The sequence below is a fragment of the Urocitellus parryii genome, chromosome 13, assembly GCF_045843805.1.
Source record: "Urocitellus parryii isolate mUroPar1 chromosome 13, mUroPar1.hap1, whole genome shotgun sequence".
In the NCBI taxonomy this organism is placed as follows: domain Eukaryota; kingdom Metazoa; phylum Chordata; class Mammalia; order Rodentia; family Sciuridae; genus Urocitellus; species Urocitellus parryii.
In genome coordinates this window covers 35,708,954-35,725,014 of record NC_135543.1, presented here as the reverse complement: position 1 = coordinate 35,725,014, position 16,061 = coordinate 35,708,954, and the positions used below count along the sequence as shown (strand labels likewise).

Sequence of the window (16,061 nt, the reverse complement as noted above, 5' to 3'; positions counted from 1 at the left end):
CATACCTTTATTTTATTTTTTTATTTTTATGGGGTGCTAAGGATCGAACCCAGGGCCTTGCATGTGCTAGGGGAGCGCTCTACCGCTGAGCCACAATCCCAGCCCCTTATTGTTCCATTTCTTAACTTTTGTTTTAATTGAGTTGCCATCAATTTGACCCAGTTTCATTGCCCACCTCCCATTGTCTCCTGTCCCCTAGGATCCCTGCCCTACTTCACACAGGACTGAGAAGGAGTGGCTGTAAAGATTTTAAAATGTTGAGGACTGAGAAGGAGTGGCTGTAAAGCTTTTAAAATTGTAATTTCAGGGGGTTGGGGTTGTGGCTCAGTGGTAGAGCACTTGCCTAGCACGTGTGAGGCACTGGGTTCAATCCTCAGTACCACATAAAATATAAATAAATAAAATGAAGGCATTTGTCCATCTACAACTCAAAAAAATATTGAAAAACATTGTAATTTTAGGCATGCTTTATTTGTCAGTTGCACCATCAGACAGGGCTAGCACCCCTGCCTACTCATTCCCACCCAGAACTCTTCTGAGGGTCCTGACAGTGTTAGGAGGTCACCTCAGGTCTAGAAAGGGTCTTGGTTGGGCTATCCCTCACTATTCTTTAGAGGAAACTGAAATCCCAAGATAGCCAGGCTGTTAGGGAAAAATCCATTTTGCCAGAGCTATGATGGGCACACTCCTCATTCCTCTCCACAGGCCAGGGAGACGTGTGCACACACCAGGAGGACTGGAGTTGGGCCTCCTGTGACGCTCATGTGCCACGTGGTCATGTGCATGCATGTGCACACTCAAAAACACGTACAACTTAATGAAAACAGCCAAGGGCCCCTCCAGGATCTCTTAAAAGATAGGTGTGTAGAAATTAAATACAACAGTCCTCCTTTGCCATAGGCCAGCTTGTCCTCCTTCTGAACAGAATTGTGACAAAGTTTCAGGGTCTTGTGTGTTCTCTGAGTTTTCTTGGCCCGAGGGACCCTTCTTCACAAGCACTCCAATCAGGAGAGAGTGGGTCTGCTGTGGTGTGGGATTCTTGGTGTGCAAAACTAGGAGGTGGGGATAGACTTGCTGCAACTCTGGTTTCTACCAGGAGGAGGCAACATTTCCCATCATCTGATTTAGAGCAATGCTGATGAATGGCACAGGCAGTCAAAGGTGGGCCCTGACAGTGTTAGGAGATCACCTCAGCAGTACTGAACCCATGACTAGTACAAAGTGAGGGTTTCTGGGGCCCCTGCATGGTATTTTTCTGTGCTGAATCTGAAAATCCAGTGGATTTTCTCATGCACAGTGGCTTTCAGACTTATAACTTCCTCTTTTGCAAAACACAAAGAAAGTGTGTACATCCCAGAATGCAAATTCAGAATCAAAGGACTTTAGAACTGCAAAGTGCTAACCCTCTCATTCAGCCGAGGAAGCTGCTGTTCTCAGGGTGTGGGAGCTGCACATGGCTTACGGTGAATCTAAACTGGTCCCTGGCTTTTCACATGCCCTTCACCATCCAGAAGGAATTGGTATAACCTTGACAGCCCTTCTCCCCCAATCCTATAGCTTTTCAGTTCTGTTTCCAGGTCAAATTCCACTATGTTCAAGGACCCCTGCCTGTGACTTAAAAAAAAAAAAAGAAGTACACAGAGTGCAAAAACCAAAAATACAGAGCTCAATGGATTTTTACAAATGGCTGCATCCATATAATCCATGCCCAGATCAAATAGAGGACATACCCTAGAAACTTCCCTTTTGTTCCTCTTACTCAACCCCACTGAAGGTCACCTCTTTTTTAAAACTTTTTTACTCTAGATAGTTTTACTTGCTTTTAGACCTAATGTAATGGGATCATACCGATATGTTCTTTTGCCGGGGAGATGATAAGACTTATTTTCAGTGCATTTCTCTGCGTGGGGGTGAGGGATGCATAGAGGTTCAGAGCACCATTTTGTGGTAATAAACAAAAATTCAAAACAAGAATGAAAAAAATAGCAAAGGCTGGTTAAAATTGCAGATTGGGTGAAAGTTAAGAAACTCCCTCTATGTTTCTTTATGATGTTTTAATATCCAGAAGAGTGTGTGGTCTTGGTGCTTTTGTCAATCCCATTGACAGCTGTTTGAATATCTTGTCCCACTTTGTAGAATTGGTATTTTCTTAACCAGTTTATTAATTGGAACTTTGTTCATCTGATTTCCAAAGTCCTTCATCTCTTCAACTAGGTCTGCCTTTGTGGGCTGCTCCCTGGAGGTGAAACCATATCTCAAAGGGGCTGCTGATGTGTCCTTAGCACATGAGTGTCTCTTGGCCTTATTCTCTCAGGCTGGAGTAGAGTTGATAAAGTCAGGCACTGGGTGGCAGACACGCTGAATTATTACAACAGTGCAATCATCTGCCACCCTCCCTCCACTCACCCTTTTTGGTATGTCTAAAACAGTGATGAGAATGGAAAGGAGGAATTATTCCCGATGAAAGATCTCATCTCGCGTTTCCGTGCCAATATCATTACCAATGGAACAAGGGCTTTTGAAGAAGAGAAATGGGATGAGATCTCGATTGGTCCCTTGCGTTTCCAGGTAAGTTCCAGGAAGTTCTAACATCCTTCCTCAAGGGTTGCCAGTGGCAATTGACCTCAACCCCATACCTGGGTGGTGACAGGTGGAAATCCTTGTTTCTTACTCAAAGAATCTCAGCAGAAGGACCTCAGCATTTTGGGATGCCTCTTAGAATGGTCTAACCTTTACTTCTTACGAGTGTGGCAGTGGTCAGTTTCAGATAAGGAACAGAGAATGTGCCCCATCTAGACCATCAGAGGGCTTGGTGCTGCCTCTACATCATCATCATATCTAGGCTTAAACTCTGTTTTCTTAGAATGTTTGTCTGTAAGAACTCATGCTCCTGAAACTTGGGTTTCGGCCGTCTGGAGCACGTGGAGGGGGACCCAGAAGCCTGGTGATCCCTCGATGACCATGTTCACTCCATATCCTCCATGTGCTCTGACTCTGTCCTCTCTGGCAGCTGGGGAGGAGATTGCATGCAGAGGGAAAGCCACTGATGCTATCTTTCCCCAGGCTCTGAGCTCCTCAAACCTTTAGGTTTCAAAAACTTGAGAAAGAGAAGAAAAGTCTTAGGTTAAAATCTGTACTCCACAGGCTGATAAGGCCCTATGAAATCTGACCCTGCTGTCCTCTAAGCCCATCACCCCTTCTTCTCTGTGTCTCTGATATTAAACCTCTTCCTCCATCCCCTAAACAAACCAACCCACCTGCCTCTGCACCATGTCTTTGCTGTCCCTTCTGCCTGGCATGTGGGTCCATGGTCCCAGGTCAGAGAGTTCCTCCTTGGAAAGGATGGCCCTGATCCACATACTCTGCACGGTACCTGCTCATCTCATCCTTCCAGAGCATATGAAGGTGGGGACCAAGACTGTTTTGTTTCCTGCTGTACCTCTTAGGCCTAGAACGGCCCTGGCCCGATTAGCACCCAAGACGTAATTGTTGATGGAATGGACAAGATAAGAAATAACTAGGGACAGAAGGATATTGCATCTGCAGAGGGGAAGGAAATTGTTTTAATAATAGTAGTGTATTAGCCAGTGGCATAAACTGTCTTGAATATGGCTCCCTTGCATCCAGACTCTGCATTGAAAGGGACCATCACCTGTCCATCCAGAAAAGCACTAAATGTTTAGTCTTCATTAAAGAATTTCAGATCTGGGGCAGGGGAGAGGGTAAATTACATGATATAACAAAAGGTCCCAGGGATCTTGTTTATTCACTTAACTCTCAATCTTCCTCTTGTCTTGGCGGCTGTCCCTTCACCATTTATAAAGCTATCTTTTTTCTTCCTCAGATTCTGTCCTACAGACCTGTCTCTGGCTCTGGCCCTCCTGCCGTTTCTCCTCGTCCCTCCATCCTGACCTCCTCTTCTCTTCCTTGTTTCCCATCATGGGGTCTCTGCTGTTTTAAAGATGCCTGCTCTTGAATACCCTGCCTGGCACAGAGTAGGCACTAAATATTTCTTATTGGCTCTATGGAGAGAGGGAGGGAGGATGAAAGGAAGAAAAGAAAGAAGAAGAGAGAAAACTAGAGTGGAGCACTACTATCAGGAACTCACCTGGAACAGGTACCTGAGACATAAATACAAGGAAAACTCATTAGTCAAGGAACCTTTCTGAGATGACCTCTCATCATGCTTTGTTGTCTGTAGGTCATTGTTCTGAATAAACAGCAACTAATAAGGCTAAGATTTGCCTGCCCTTTGGCTCAATGATGTTACTGGTAGAAATTATTTAAAAAATACTCATACAAGTTTGCAAAGACATATTACCATATTACTTATTGAAGTGATATTGATTATGAAAAATTTGGGAATATCCTAAGTATCCATAAGGAAGTTGGTTAAGTCAATTATGACAGATCCATAAATGGAATCATGGGAAATCATTAAATAATATAAGATATAGTTAACACTGTGTCTTTTAGAAGGTCTTTGGAAGTTTTTTGTTTGTTTATTGTTTTAGTTTTCGATGGACACAATACCTTTATTTATTTATCTATGTGTGGTGCTGAGGATTGAACCCAGGGCTTCACACATGGTAGGCGAGCGCTCTGCCACTGAGCCACAACCCCAGCCCATGGAAGATGTTTATTGATGATAATACTCTGTGTTGAAGCAGTTGCTGTGAGACTGGCATGTCTCTTTTAGAAATCAATTTTTTTTTTTACCAGATATCATTAGTCATGAATACTTTTATACCATTGACCTTATCATCTTTTTTGGGGAAGCTGATCCTTAAACAAATCCCAATAAAAAAGAGAATTTTGTGGATTAAAACCTCTGCTGCAAAATTATTGAGAACAGCAAAGCATAAGTATTTATGTGGCTCCAAAGGAGAAGAGCTAAGTATATCAGCTCACGGGAATGCCAGGTCATCCATGGTGAAAATTGCAAGACCTGAGGATGAGGTGGTTCTCCCTGCACTGGTGTGGACGGATGTCCATCTTGCATTGTGGAATAATTGGAATGAGACCTAAGTGGCTTCTCAGGTGTCAGGGTGTGTCCACACACTGCAGATGTGTGGTTGTGTGCAGTTCTGTGCCAGGATCTTGGATGAGCCATAGTCCCTAAACAGTGTTTGTCCCTGAGGATGGGAAGGGGAGACCCTGAGACATGTTTTATTTCCTTCAAGCTTCTGGACTCTTTGACTTAATGTTCAATGAGTTTATATGCACAAGTTTTAAAAATACCAATTGAGTACCAGAGAAAAGACCAAAGAGGACAACATCCTAAGGAAATTATTTTCTTTGGATCTGTACTTGAAGAGTGAAAGTTTTTCTCCTTCTGCCAGCTTGAGAAACTGCTTCAAGAGGGTCTTTAGAACAAAGTGACAGGATTTGTACCCAGGATGTTGTCTATTGGGGGGTAGCTGAGGGGATGGTGGATGGTGGGGATGGTGGGCTCTACTGGGCCTTGGTGTCCCTTCCCCAGGTGCCAGGCCCAGGGAGTCTGACATTTCCTAGCTGAGGGCAGTTCTGGCTCCTGTTCCATCTCAGGGATCCTTGTCTATAGCAGTGATAGTTTCCACTGTTGAGCATGATCGAGTGCCAGGTGTGGGCTTGGCATCCCAGAAACAGTGTCCGGAATCTTTTTCAAAGCCAGCTAAGCTGCTGGATGTGAAGATGAAGTTTGGAGAGATGGTGGGTCTGCTGAGCACCAAGGGCAAGCCGTGGGACAGAGGTCCAGTAGAGTACACTTTGTTTGAGTGGCCTGGGCATCTTGACTTTGGTACCACAGAGAAGTTATTTCTCCACTAGTTTAATGCCCACTGACCAGAATGTGATTGATAGGAACAGGCCAAGACACTTCCAGGGTAGGCAAGTGCTTCTAATTTTAGTGCCCATGAGCGAGCAGAGGAGAAATGGTTATAAGAAAATCCAGTAGCTGGGCTGGGTGATGTGCTTCTGTGGTCCCAGCTACCTGGGAGGCTGAGACAGGAGGATCATTTGAACTCAGGTGTTCATGGTCCATCTGGGCAGCATAGCAACATCCTGTCTCAAAAAAACATAAACATAAACACAAACAAGCAGAAAATGAGTACCTTTGCGTCTTTTATGTGTGCAATCAAAGAAATATCTCACAAAAATTAAATTTTAAACTTCCTTTTTAAATATTAACTATTTAATATTTAAATATTTGCTTGCTATCAAAGCAGCCAAAGATCATGGCAGGCCACCGAATGTAGATGTTCTACTACAGTATGACCTGTGTTAGGCAGTGTGGTATTACGTTTCATGTGTTTTTGGGTGATGTATGGATGTATGTACATATGTATACACACACACTTTAAAAAATTCACTCTAAACTGGGTGTGGTGGCACATGCCTGTGATCCCAATGGCTTGGGAGGCTGAGGCAGGAGGATTGCAAGTTCAAAGCTAGCCTCAGCAATTTAGTGAAGCTCTAAGCAACTCAATGAGACTTTGTCTCTAAATAAAATATAAAAAGGGCTGGGGATGTGGCTCAGTGGTTAAGCACCCCTGGGTTCTGGGTTCAATCTCGGGTATCAACCAACCAATGAACAAACAAACAAAAAAACCAAAACAAACAAACAAACAAAAAACAGCCCACAAAATACTTTAATAAAAATAATAATAAATGAATAATAAATGAACAAAGTGACAGGATTTTTACCCAAAATGTTGTCTATTGAGCGGTAGCTGAAGCCTGGGCCTGGGGCTGGTGGGCTCTACTGGGCCTTGGCATCCCTTCCCCAGGTCCCAGGCCCAGGGAGGCTGGCCAGGCCCAGGCTCTATCTTATTTTCCTTTACATTTCCTGTTTACTTATAAAACAAATATTTCCCCATTTTACTTAAAAAAACTTTATACATTAATTTTAATACAGGTCACATCTCTGCAGCATGGTCTGCTTCACCATTCTTCTCTACTATGGCCATTTACGATGTTACCAAGTTTTCCCTACTATCAATGATATAAGGGTAAATCCTGGCATTTAACTCTGTGTTTTCACTTCCAGTTCCTTTCTTAGGTCAAATTCCTAGACATGAAGTTTCTGGGTGAAGGACATAAGCACATGAAGGTTCTTTCTGATGGCTTTCCCTCAGTGGCCCAATGCTTACCAACTCTGGGGGTTTCTCTTCTCCCAATTTGTTTTTCTCATCACTGAGTGCTTTCCTTCTTTACTTCCTGGTCTCCCAGATCAGGCATTCTTCTTTAAGTCCTTGCTTTTTTTTTTTTTTTTCCTCTCCCACAGTCCTGGGATTTGGACTCAGGGCCTCCTGCATGCTAGGCAAGTGCTTTGCCACTGGGCTACACCCCCACCCCTACACTGGTCTTTTTCTTTTCAGTGCTAAAGAAGTAGCTTTTGGGTTAACAAGCAGGCATTTGGAGGAAGTGCCACTTTGGGGCTCTGTACTTAGGCAGGAGGATTGCAAGTTCAATCTGTATGATTTCTCCTTGCAAAGTGTGATGGTCTGGTTACTTTCATGGCAACTCTGTCTTTCCCCATCTCACCTGGCAGGTTCTGGGGTCTTGTCACAGATGCCAGATGATTTGCATTGACCAGAAAACTGGGCAACGAAATCAAGATGTTTTCCAAAAACTTTCTGAGAGTCGTCAGAGGAAGGTAGGCATGACTGCAAAATATAATACACTGTTTAAAAATCTTGGCGTATGATTGACACCAGAACTATATTTATAATAATGCCAAGTTACTTTTACCAGTGGAGAATTTGCTGCACATTCCAAGGCTGGTGTGCTAGTTTTAAGGTCCTGACCTTGTCTGTGTCTCCATCTTATTTTCCTTTACATTGGTTCCTCTTTTTTTTTAAAAAAATTATTTTATGTATTTTTATGTTTGCAAATTTTGTCGAGGACATAGAGAGCATCAAAATAAATAAGGTTATTTCTTTTGTCCCAATTATTCTTTTCTTCACTGCAGTGATCTCATGGAGAGTCAAATGCCTTACTGTGAATAGAGTAATACATAGATTCAGTAAAGTTTATTATATATATATTCCTGCCAGTTTATCTTCTTGAAGGCTAAAATGGTTAAATGTTGTTGTTACAGATTCCAGGTTATAAAAGTTGAGCTAACATGTTGATTCTTAGGAACACTTGTTTTCAGTCTCATATTTTCTTTTGGGACTCTTTCTTGGTGAAGAATTCCAGGGAGCCAAGGAAGCGGTCATGAAGCATAAAAGAATTCGAAAAAATTAACGGAAATAATGCAAACATTTAATCAATTTCTAACACTAAGGTGGTGGGGCAGTTTATTGTTAAATGTTCTGTACTGTGTTCCTTCAAAAGCAAGGTTTTAGGGCTGGGGATGCAGCTTAGTGGTGGAGCACTTGCTTAGCAGATGTGAAGCCCTGGGTTCAATCTCTAATACTGGGAAGCAATAGAAATTAAAAAAGCAGGGTTATGTTCCACAGTTTTTGCCTTATACAAGTGTCTGTATAGATGTGGTCTGCAGAGGTGTTGCACTTGAGTGCTATACCAAGACATCTGCCCAGTTGATGAAGGCTACATCCACTGCAGATATAGTGCACGCAGAGTGCCTACAGGTGCCTACAGAAGGGATGGGTGTGCCCAAAGTCTCTGGTGTACAGGAGTACTGTTTCTCAGCATTGTTGCACAAATCTTTTATTTTTTAAATTTTAGAATACTTTAAGGTAGAAAGTTGCCAAGAGAGTACAGAGGGGATTGTGTACTCTTTACCCACATAAGCATAAGTCTTAAGGAATGAACTTGAGATTTAGTTAATTCCCAAGCCTGGCCTGAGAACAAAAGCATCCACAGAGGTTATGCAGGAATTAACAGATCTGGGGGTATATCATGTTCTCCTAAGGGTTCTTACTGGCTCACTTTCATTGATGGTGAACCTTGGGCATATTTACATAATTTTTCATTTTGGACCTTCCATCTATATCTTGAGGGAACTCAGAGAGCTTAATTTATAATTTTTAATTCTCAAGGAAAAGTGCAGAATTGGCCATTTTGATTCCCAAATAACTTTTGCATTAGGGAACAGAGGAAATCAGCCTGGCAGAGGTCAGAGGCTAAGGGCAGATAAAAGATGCTTCTGCAGGAAGCACAGGATGTATGAGAAATGCAGAAAGAATCACCCAGCTAGAAAGCCATGTGGGGTGACTGTAGGTAAAGGACACCTTGGAAAGAGAACCTTTGAGGTCTGGAATTAGGATTCTCCTCATGTTCATTGTATTCTATTATGTAACAGGTAGAACCTACCAAGTAACTTGGCCCAGTGTGTTTCTAGAGATCTAATTTTATTGTAAGGATTATTATTTATAAAGTTAATTTAACCACTAAAATAACCTAGCCTTTCTTGTCCCTGTTTTGTTCACAGGTGAACTTTGGTGTATACCTGATGCATGAATCTTTGGATTTATCTTCTCCATGTTTCCTGTCTGTGGGATCTCAGGTGCTCCCTGTGTCTAAAGAGAATGTGGAACTCCACAACTTACCTGCTCTGAAGAAACACCAGGATGTTAGCTCCTAAAATTTGTGTGCATTAATTTCCTTTCTTACAATGATTTCTGCTGTTCTTAAGGTTTGGTTTAGTAGAACTTGGTCTTTAAATAAGGACAGTTCTTTTCTTTGGAGGTAAGCGCATGCTGTCTTCTGCTTTCTCTGACTTCTCACTCTGCACATCTGCAGAGGCTGCACCCAGAAGAGCAGTTCCGAGGCCTCAGGACTGAATACTGTGCCTATACCTGGTGAGGCTTTCATATATATTTGAAGTATGATCTGTTGTGGTCAAAGAGAAAATTCTGTTTTAAAGGATGGGGTCTCCTTATGTTGCTCAGGTTGGCTTTGAACTCCTAGGCTCAAGCCTGCCTCCTCAGCCTCCCCAATAGCTAGAATCATAGGCATGCACAGGCTCCAGATAAAGTTTTTATGAAGCAAACTAGGACTCTTGAACCTACTACCAGTCTTTATTTCACCATTTTCTTAGGAAGAATCTTCAGCCCCTTTCCAACTTCTCTGTGCTGATGAAGGGTGTCTATGTCCACTGATCTGGAGGACATGAGATGTCCCTGTCCTCCTGTGTACATGGTGGCAGTGGGCCCAGATTAATGACCACATTCCTTGAGGGGAGTTTTGACCAGAATATTTATATGATCATCCAGGAACCTCCTGTTTCTCTTACTTCCTGTCCTTGACCACCATCCTTGTCCCCTTTTTAGTTGACACATTGAGCATAGTTCACAAGTTTGAAGTTAATCAGATTAGTGCAGGGGCCAGACTGGATTTTGTCTTTTTTTAACGAATTCTTTCTTCTGTACAAGATAACAGGAGCTAAGTGTAACATTGAGGTAGGATAGAGTACTGGGGGAAAAATGAGGCATTTGGGAGGGCTCTTCACATTTATGGTGTTCCTATTCCTATTTATCTCAGATAGTCTGCGTAAACACTGAGAATCATGTTTTTAGCTCCATTTTCTAGAGGAGAAGCCAAGGTTCAAAGTAATTTGCACAAATCCACCTAGTTGGTAAGAACAGAATGGTGCTCCTGACAGCCTGTGCATAAAAAGTAATAAAGCCTACGTTTAAATCTTCATTGTTGTTGTATAGAAATAGGACTTACTTTCATGGGGCGACTCATATCTTGTGACCTTTTGAAACTTGACAATTTAGTTTTTCAAAAAAGATGTCTTTTAGAATTTGTTCATGAAAAATCATCTTACTTTGAATATGAATATATTATGAAAATATGAAATATAAATTTGAATATGAAAATATAAATTTTATTGCCCTTTAACTTACTGCCCCAGCTAGAATTTCCAAAAATATTGAATGAGTGTCTTAAGAGTGGATATACTGCTGGGTACAATAGCACACACCTGTAATCCCAGTGGCTCTGAGGTTGGAGGATTGTGAGTTCAAAGCCAGCCTTTGCAACTTAGAGAGGACTTAAGAAATTCAGTGAGACCCTATAAAATACAAAAAATAAAATATAAAAAAAGGGCTGGGGATGTGGTTTAGTGGCTAAGAACTTGTGTTCAATTCTCAGTACACTCCCCCATCCCCCCAAGTAGTAGTTATACTTGTCTTTTCCCAATTTTGGGATAAAGTATTCAATCTTTCATTCACTGTATGATTTATCTATAGAAATCTCATAGATCAGCTCTATCATACTGAGAAGATTCCTTTTTATTCCTAGGCTTCTGGAAATTTTTATTGTGAATGGATTTGAATTTGGTTAAAATTCAGAATGATTTAACTGCCTTGTGATATGATCACTTGCCTTTCCTTCTGTGGGCATTATCATGGAGGGTTTCATTGATTGATTTCCAAATATTGAAACAGCCTTGCTTTCCCAGGTAACTCTGTGGGTTTGCTTTGCTACTATTTTGTTGACAATCTGTGTTCATGAGGGATACTAGACTGTAATTTTCTTTCCTTGTATCGTGTGTCTTGTTGCTAAAATGTCTAACTACAAAGTGGATTTGTCTCTTTCTCTTTTCTGCTCTATCCATTTTTGATTTATGTATTTTTGAAGCTACATTTTTTTTGGTGCATTCACACTTAAGCTTGCTGTTTTCTCAATGAACTGCTTCTTTTATGGACATATAAACTCTTTTAATTAGTAATTTTCTTTGCTCAGGAGTTCGATATATGTAATGTTGATATAGCCATTACTGAGAATTATGGGCCCCCTCTCACTAACGAACATAAGTTCTGAAATTCTTTAAAAAGTGGCAAACTTAGTCCAGAAATCTCTAAAATGATTATACATTATGACTCTGTAGGGTTTACTTCAAGTATACTATATGTTGCTTTTATTTTAGAAAATTAAACAATAAGAGATTAAAAAAGCAAGTCTAATTGTCTTAATAAAGAAAGAAAACAATTTTGATAAAGCATCAACATTTATAATCTAGTAATTTTTTAGTAAGTGGAAGGAATATTCTGGCAAACAACACTAAATGCTGTAAAAAGTAAGTAAAAATCCCTATGGCTTGATGGTGGCAGTTTGGGTGGCAGTAGGCATGGTGGTGATTTGCGGTGCTGTGCCTGGCACAGTCTGCTGTACCCTGTCCAGCCTCCATGGCTGGTTCTTAGTCTTCTGGGGGAACCTATGAGCTACACAATATCCTTTAATCCACTTGTTTTCCGCTTAATCTTGCAGGTGTTAATTTTATTGTTTCTAAGAAGTATGATGGATACAGAACCTGGTATCTGATTGTACCTTACTAAAATACCCCCCCAAGCCCATTATTGGCTGAACAGAGGAGGAGGGATAGCAGATAGAAGGTTCTAAATATTTCCATTTGGAAAGTAGATAACTTTGTTACACCATGGTAAAATATTTGATCAAACTGTTGTCTATTGTCTTCAGAGACACTAACCTCATGCCAATGAAATGACTTGTTAGAGGAAACAATAGGAAAAAAATATCACAATATTGGGGTTCCTTTTTGCAGCTTCAGCAAAGTTCTGAAGGAGAGAGATAAACTTGGGCTGGAGAGAACCACATCAAGGCCACAGCCATCATGCTGTTTGATAAGAACTCTGAAATAATTAAGGTAGACTGGTCTTCCAGAAAGCTTTGAATGTGTAGTACCATAAAAACCCAATATAGCCAAAGAACTCAAAGTTCTTGATTAAACATTGTCACGGGGGCTAGGGTTGTGGCTCAGTGGTAGAGTACCTGCCTAGCATGTGTGAGGCACTGGATTCAATCCTCAGCACCACATAAGTAAATAAAACAAAGTTAAAAAAATTGTCACAAAACTTTTAATATAGAGAGTTGACAAAAATAAGACCCCTCAATTTTCCCCAAGAGCTTTGTATTAGCAAAAGTACCACCATCCTGGACTAAAAGGACTGAAGCTATTGGAAATGTAGAAACAGAATTCTAGACCTCTTTCTTCCCAGAGGGACAACAAAGCTACTCAGTTGCAGAAATTGTGTATTCTGCAGAGCACAACCTTTTTCCAGAAGTGGCCAATGCAGGTTATGGAAAGGAAAAAATCTTTCAGAGGTTGGATCCCAGCTCACAGAGAACAATAAATTGATACAGAAATAATATGCCCAGTGTGGGAAAAGTAGAAAATACAGCTGGGCAAAAAGAGAAATAACCTCTCAAACTGCCACCCTATCAGAGGAACATAAGACCCTGAATGCTTTGTGCCTAGGATTCCAGACACTTCTCTGTGCAAATACTAACTCCTGTCTTTTATTGTGTCTTTTCCTAATGCTCATTTTCCTCTGTTCTTTATTTTTGACGGTCTCTCCAGGATTCTTTCAATAAGCTCAGTTCTTGTGGACTTTCTGGGCAGCTCTTTAGGAGATAAGTGCCTGGTTTAATCATCCCTTTGAAATCTCGTCTTGCTGTTGTTCTGGGCTCCATGCATGGACCTGTCATCTCCTCCTAGTCGTCTCACTAGCTATAGTCAATGAGTATTTATTGATTGTTGTGATGATCACCATGCTTGGTGCTGGGGACAAAAAGATGCATTTGATACCTACAGCTCCTACAGGACATCTGAGGAGCTGTCAGATGACAGTTGAGCAGAAACCAATAAAATAATTAGTCGTAATAAAATAAAATAAAATAATTAGTCGTTTGTTACAACATTGTTCTCATGAGGAAAACCACCTTTTCTGTGACTTGCTTTGCTGTTTGTAAATTAGAGTGAAACATTTAAAACACACTGTTTAATTGTTCATTCCAAAATGTATCATATGGCACACAGTAATGGATTTGTTTTATTTTTTGTTAACACTTTTAATTTTGCAAATAAAAATTCTGTCATCAGAAAAAACAAACAACCTACCCCCCTGCCCCCACTGTTTGGTCCCTAATTTAAGAAAGAACATATAAACCTGTTGAAATATGGTTTCTGCTAAGACGTCCCAACTGAATAAAAATGCTTATGTTGAATTCATAATAGTTGGACTCTTTTAACATGTTTTGCTTGTGTGGTTCAAATTAGCTGGTTCAAAAATAAAGTTGCTTAATGATGTGAGTCATTAATTCATTCAGCAATGTTTAATTCTGTGGAAGCTGATAGCTTCCCACTTGGTTATAAAATGCGGAAGAAAACAGATCATTTGGTGATGTGGCAGAGCAGTATATTGGAATTTTGACTGTAGTAATTAAAATTGATACATACAAAAAAGTATTCTTCTCTATACATTAAAATGTGCTTATTTCCTTAACAGAGCTTGTTAATTTCAATATTTGTGAATGAAAACTGATAATGCCTTACGAAACTTGAATTCTTGCAACTCTATGGGATAGGTATTCAATCTTTACATTTTGTAAATGAGGAAACTGAGTCTTAGGTTAAGTGACCCACTTAAGATCAGGGAATTTGTACATAGCAGGGGTGAGATTTGGGCCCAGGTTGGTCTCTTCACTGTCGTGCTAAACTGGCTATATCTTTGTAAGTGTGGGCACTGTTCTAAGCCCTACAAGTGCGTTAGATCACTTGATCTTTTTTAACACATGTATGAGCAAGCCACTACTGCTATCAATCATCTCATTTAGAGATGAGGAAGCTGAGGCACAGAAAGGGTAAGTCACTTGTCCCTGGTTCCTGAGCTGGTAAGTGGTCAGGCTGGGATTTGAACTGGAGCCTCTAATTCAGGTGTCCATGCTCTGCTCACCTCACTCATGGAAAACTGCTATTGTTTAATGAATGAACAAATTGCTTTCCTTTTTACATACCTCAAAAACATGATAAAAGGCATCGGTAAGAGATATGATCGGGAGCTGAAAAGGCCCCTGTACCTCCCATTTTCCTGCATTGTGAGAAAAGGAAAAGCCATATTTCTTGCATTCAGGGAGCTTGGTGGTTCATATAGGCCAGCAGGGGGCTGGACATCTAGCTTTAGCAGATGTCCAGGGGCAGGCCTTGTGTTAGTCGGGTTTTCATCTCTGTGATCAAAATACCTGACAAGAACAACACAGAGCAGGAAAAGTTTATTTTCTGGTTATAGAGGTTCAGTCCATGGTTGACCAACACCACTGCTTGAGGCCTGAAGTGAGGCAGAACATCATGGTGGAAGGGTATGGTACAGGAAACCTGCTTAGCTTGTGGTAGCTGGGAAGTGGAGGTGCAGGAGGGACTGGGGACAAGATAAATCCATCTACAATTTGCCTCAGTGGTCTACTTCTTCCAAATAGGTCCCACCTCCCCATAATCCATTCAGTCAGTATTGGGTCAATTCATGGATGAGGTCAAGGCCCCTGTGATCTGATCACCCCCTAACAGCTCCACCTCTGAACCTTGGTGCATTGGGGATCATGCTTTCAACACAAGACTTTGGGGGACATTCCAAATGCGAACCATAATAGTTTTGGGGGAAGGATAAGAAATTCACACTATGATAGAGCAGTGTCATCTGCGGGGGAAGCAGGAAGCTAAGTTTGAGCTTTCCTGTATACTTCCAGGAAATATGGCCTCCAGGGTCCTTGGCAGGGGAGATGAAGTGTAATTTTGGAGCATGCCCCAAACTTTCTGCAGTGGTGAGGCAAGTTAGGTGCTGGAAAACTGGCTCCAGTGAGTGGCATTTGCTCTTTAGTGACCTTGCCTTGATTAGAAGAAGACTTCAGGACCAATTATGCCCCATCTTTATCAACTTTCCTTTATCTAAAACAAGGGTGGCAAGTTGCTGAGGAGAGCACCAGATACAGGATCTAGTGTGTAGAGATCCTCTGTTGGAACCAAACACTGGCTGGTACCTGAAGAGGGTCCTAATACAAAAGTCCTGCCATGCATCCTAGAAGCAGCAAAATCCTTCACTGGGCACAGGGTATTCTGAGCACCCCAGATTGCTGAGAAAGTCTGGGGCTCTTTCTTCCACAGGGAAAGGTTTCAGGTGCCCTTGGAAGCAGAAGGAAAGCTAGGATGCACCTGGCAGCATCTTGCAATCTGTCCTTTTCCATTCTCTTCTCATGTTGATGAAATTAACTTCTACATATTTCACTGTGCAGATCCCCAAATTAATATCATGGCAAATACTACCCTTTAGAAGTGAGTTACTAAATCTCACCTGAAAAGTGAGGAAAACCAC

At 41.3% G+C, this 16,061-nt stretch overlaps 1 protein-coding gene across 1 annotated transcript in view; it reads left to right on the top strand.

Moving 5' to 3' along the window:
• The window catches only part of Mocos (molybdenum cofactor sulfurase), a 48,218-nt gene extending 38,686 nt beyond the window's left edge, over nt 1-9,532 (top strand). Inside the window, exons 13-15 of the mRNA XM_026400053.2 lie at nt 2,430-2,568; nt 7,532-7,636; nt 9,380-9,532. Of these exons, the coding sequence (XP_026255838.2) occupies nt 2,430-2,568; nt 7,532-7,636; nt 9,380-9,532 (397 nt within the window). The remainder of the gene's footprint in view (nt 1-2,429; nt 2,569-7,531; nt 7,637-9,379) is intronic.
• The last annotated feature ends 6,529 nt before the right edge of the window (nt 9,533-16,061 follow it).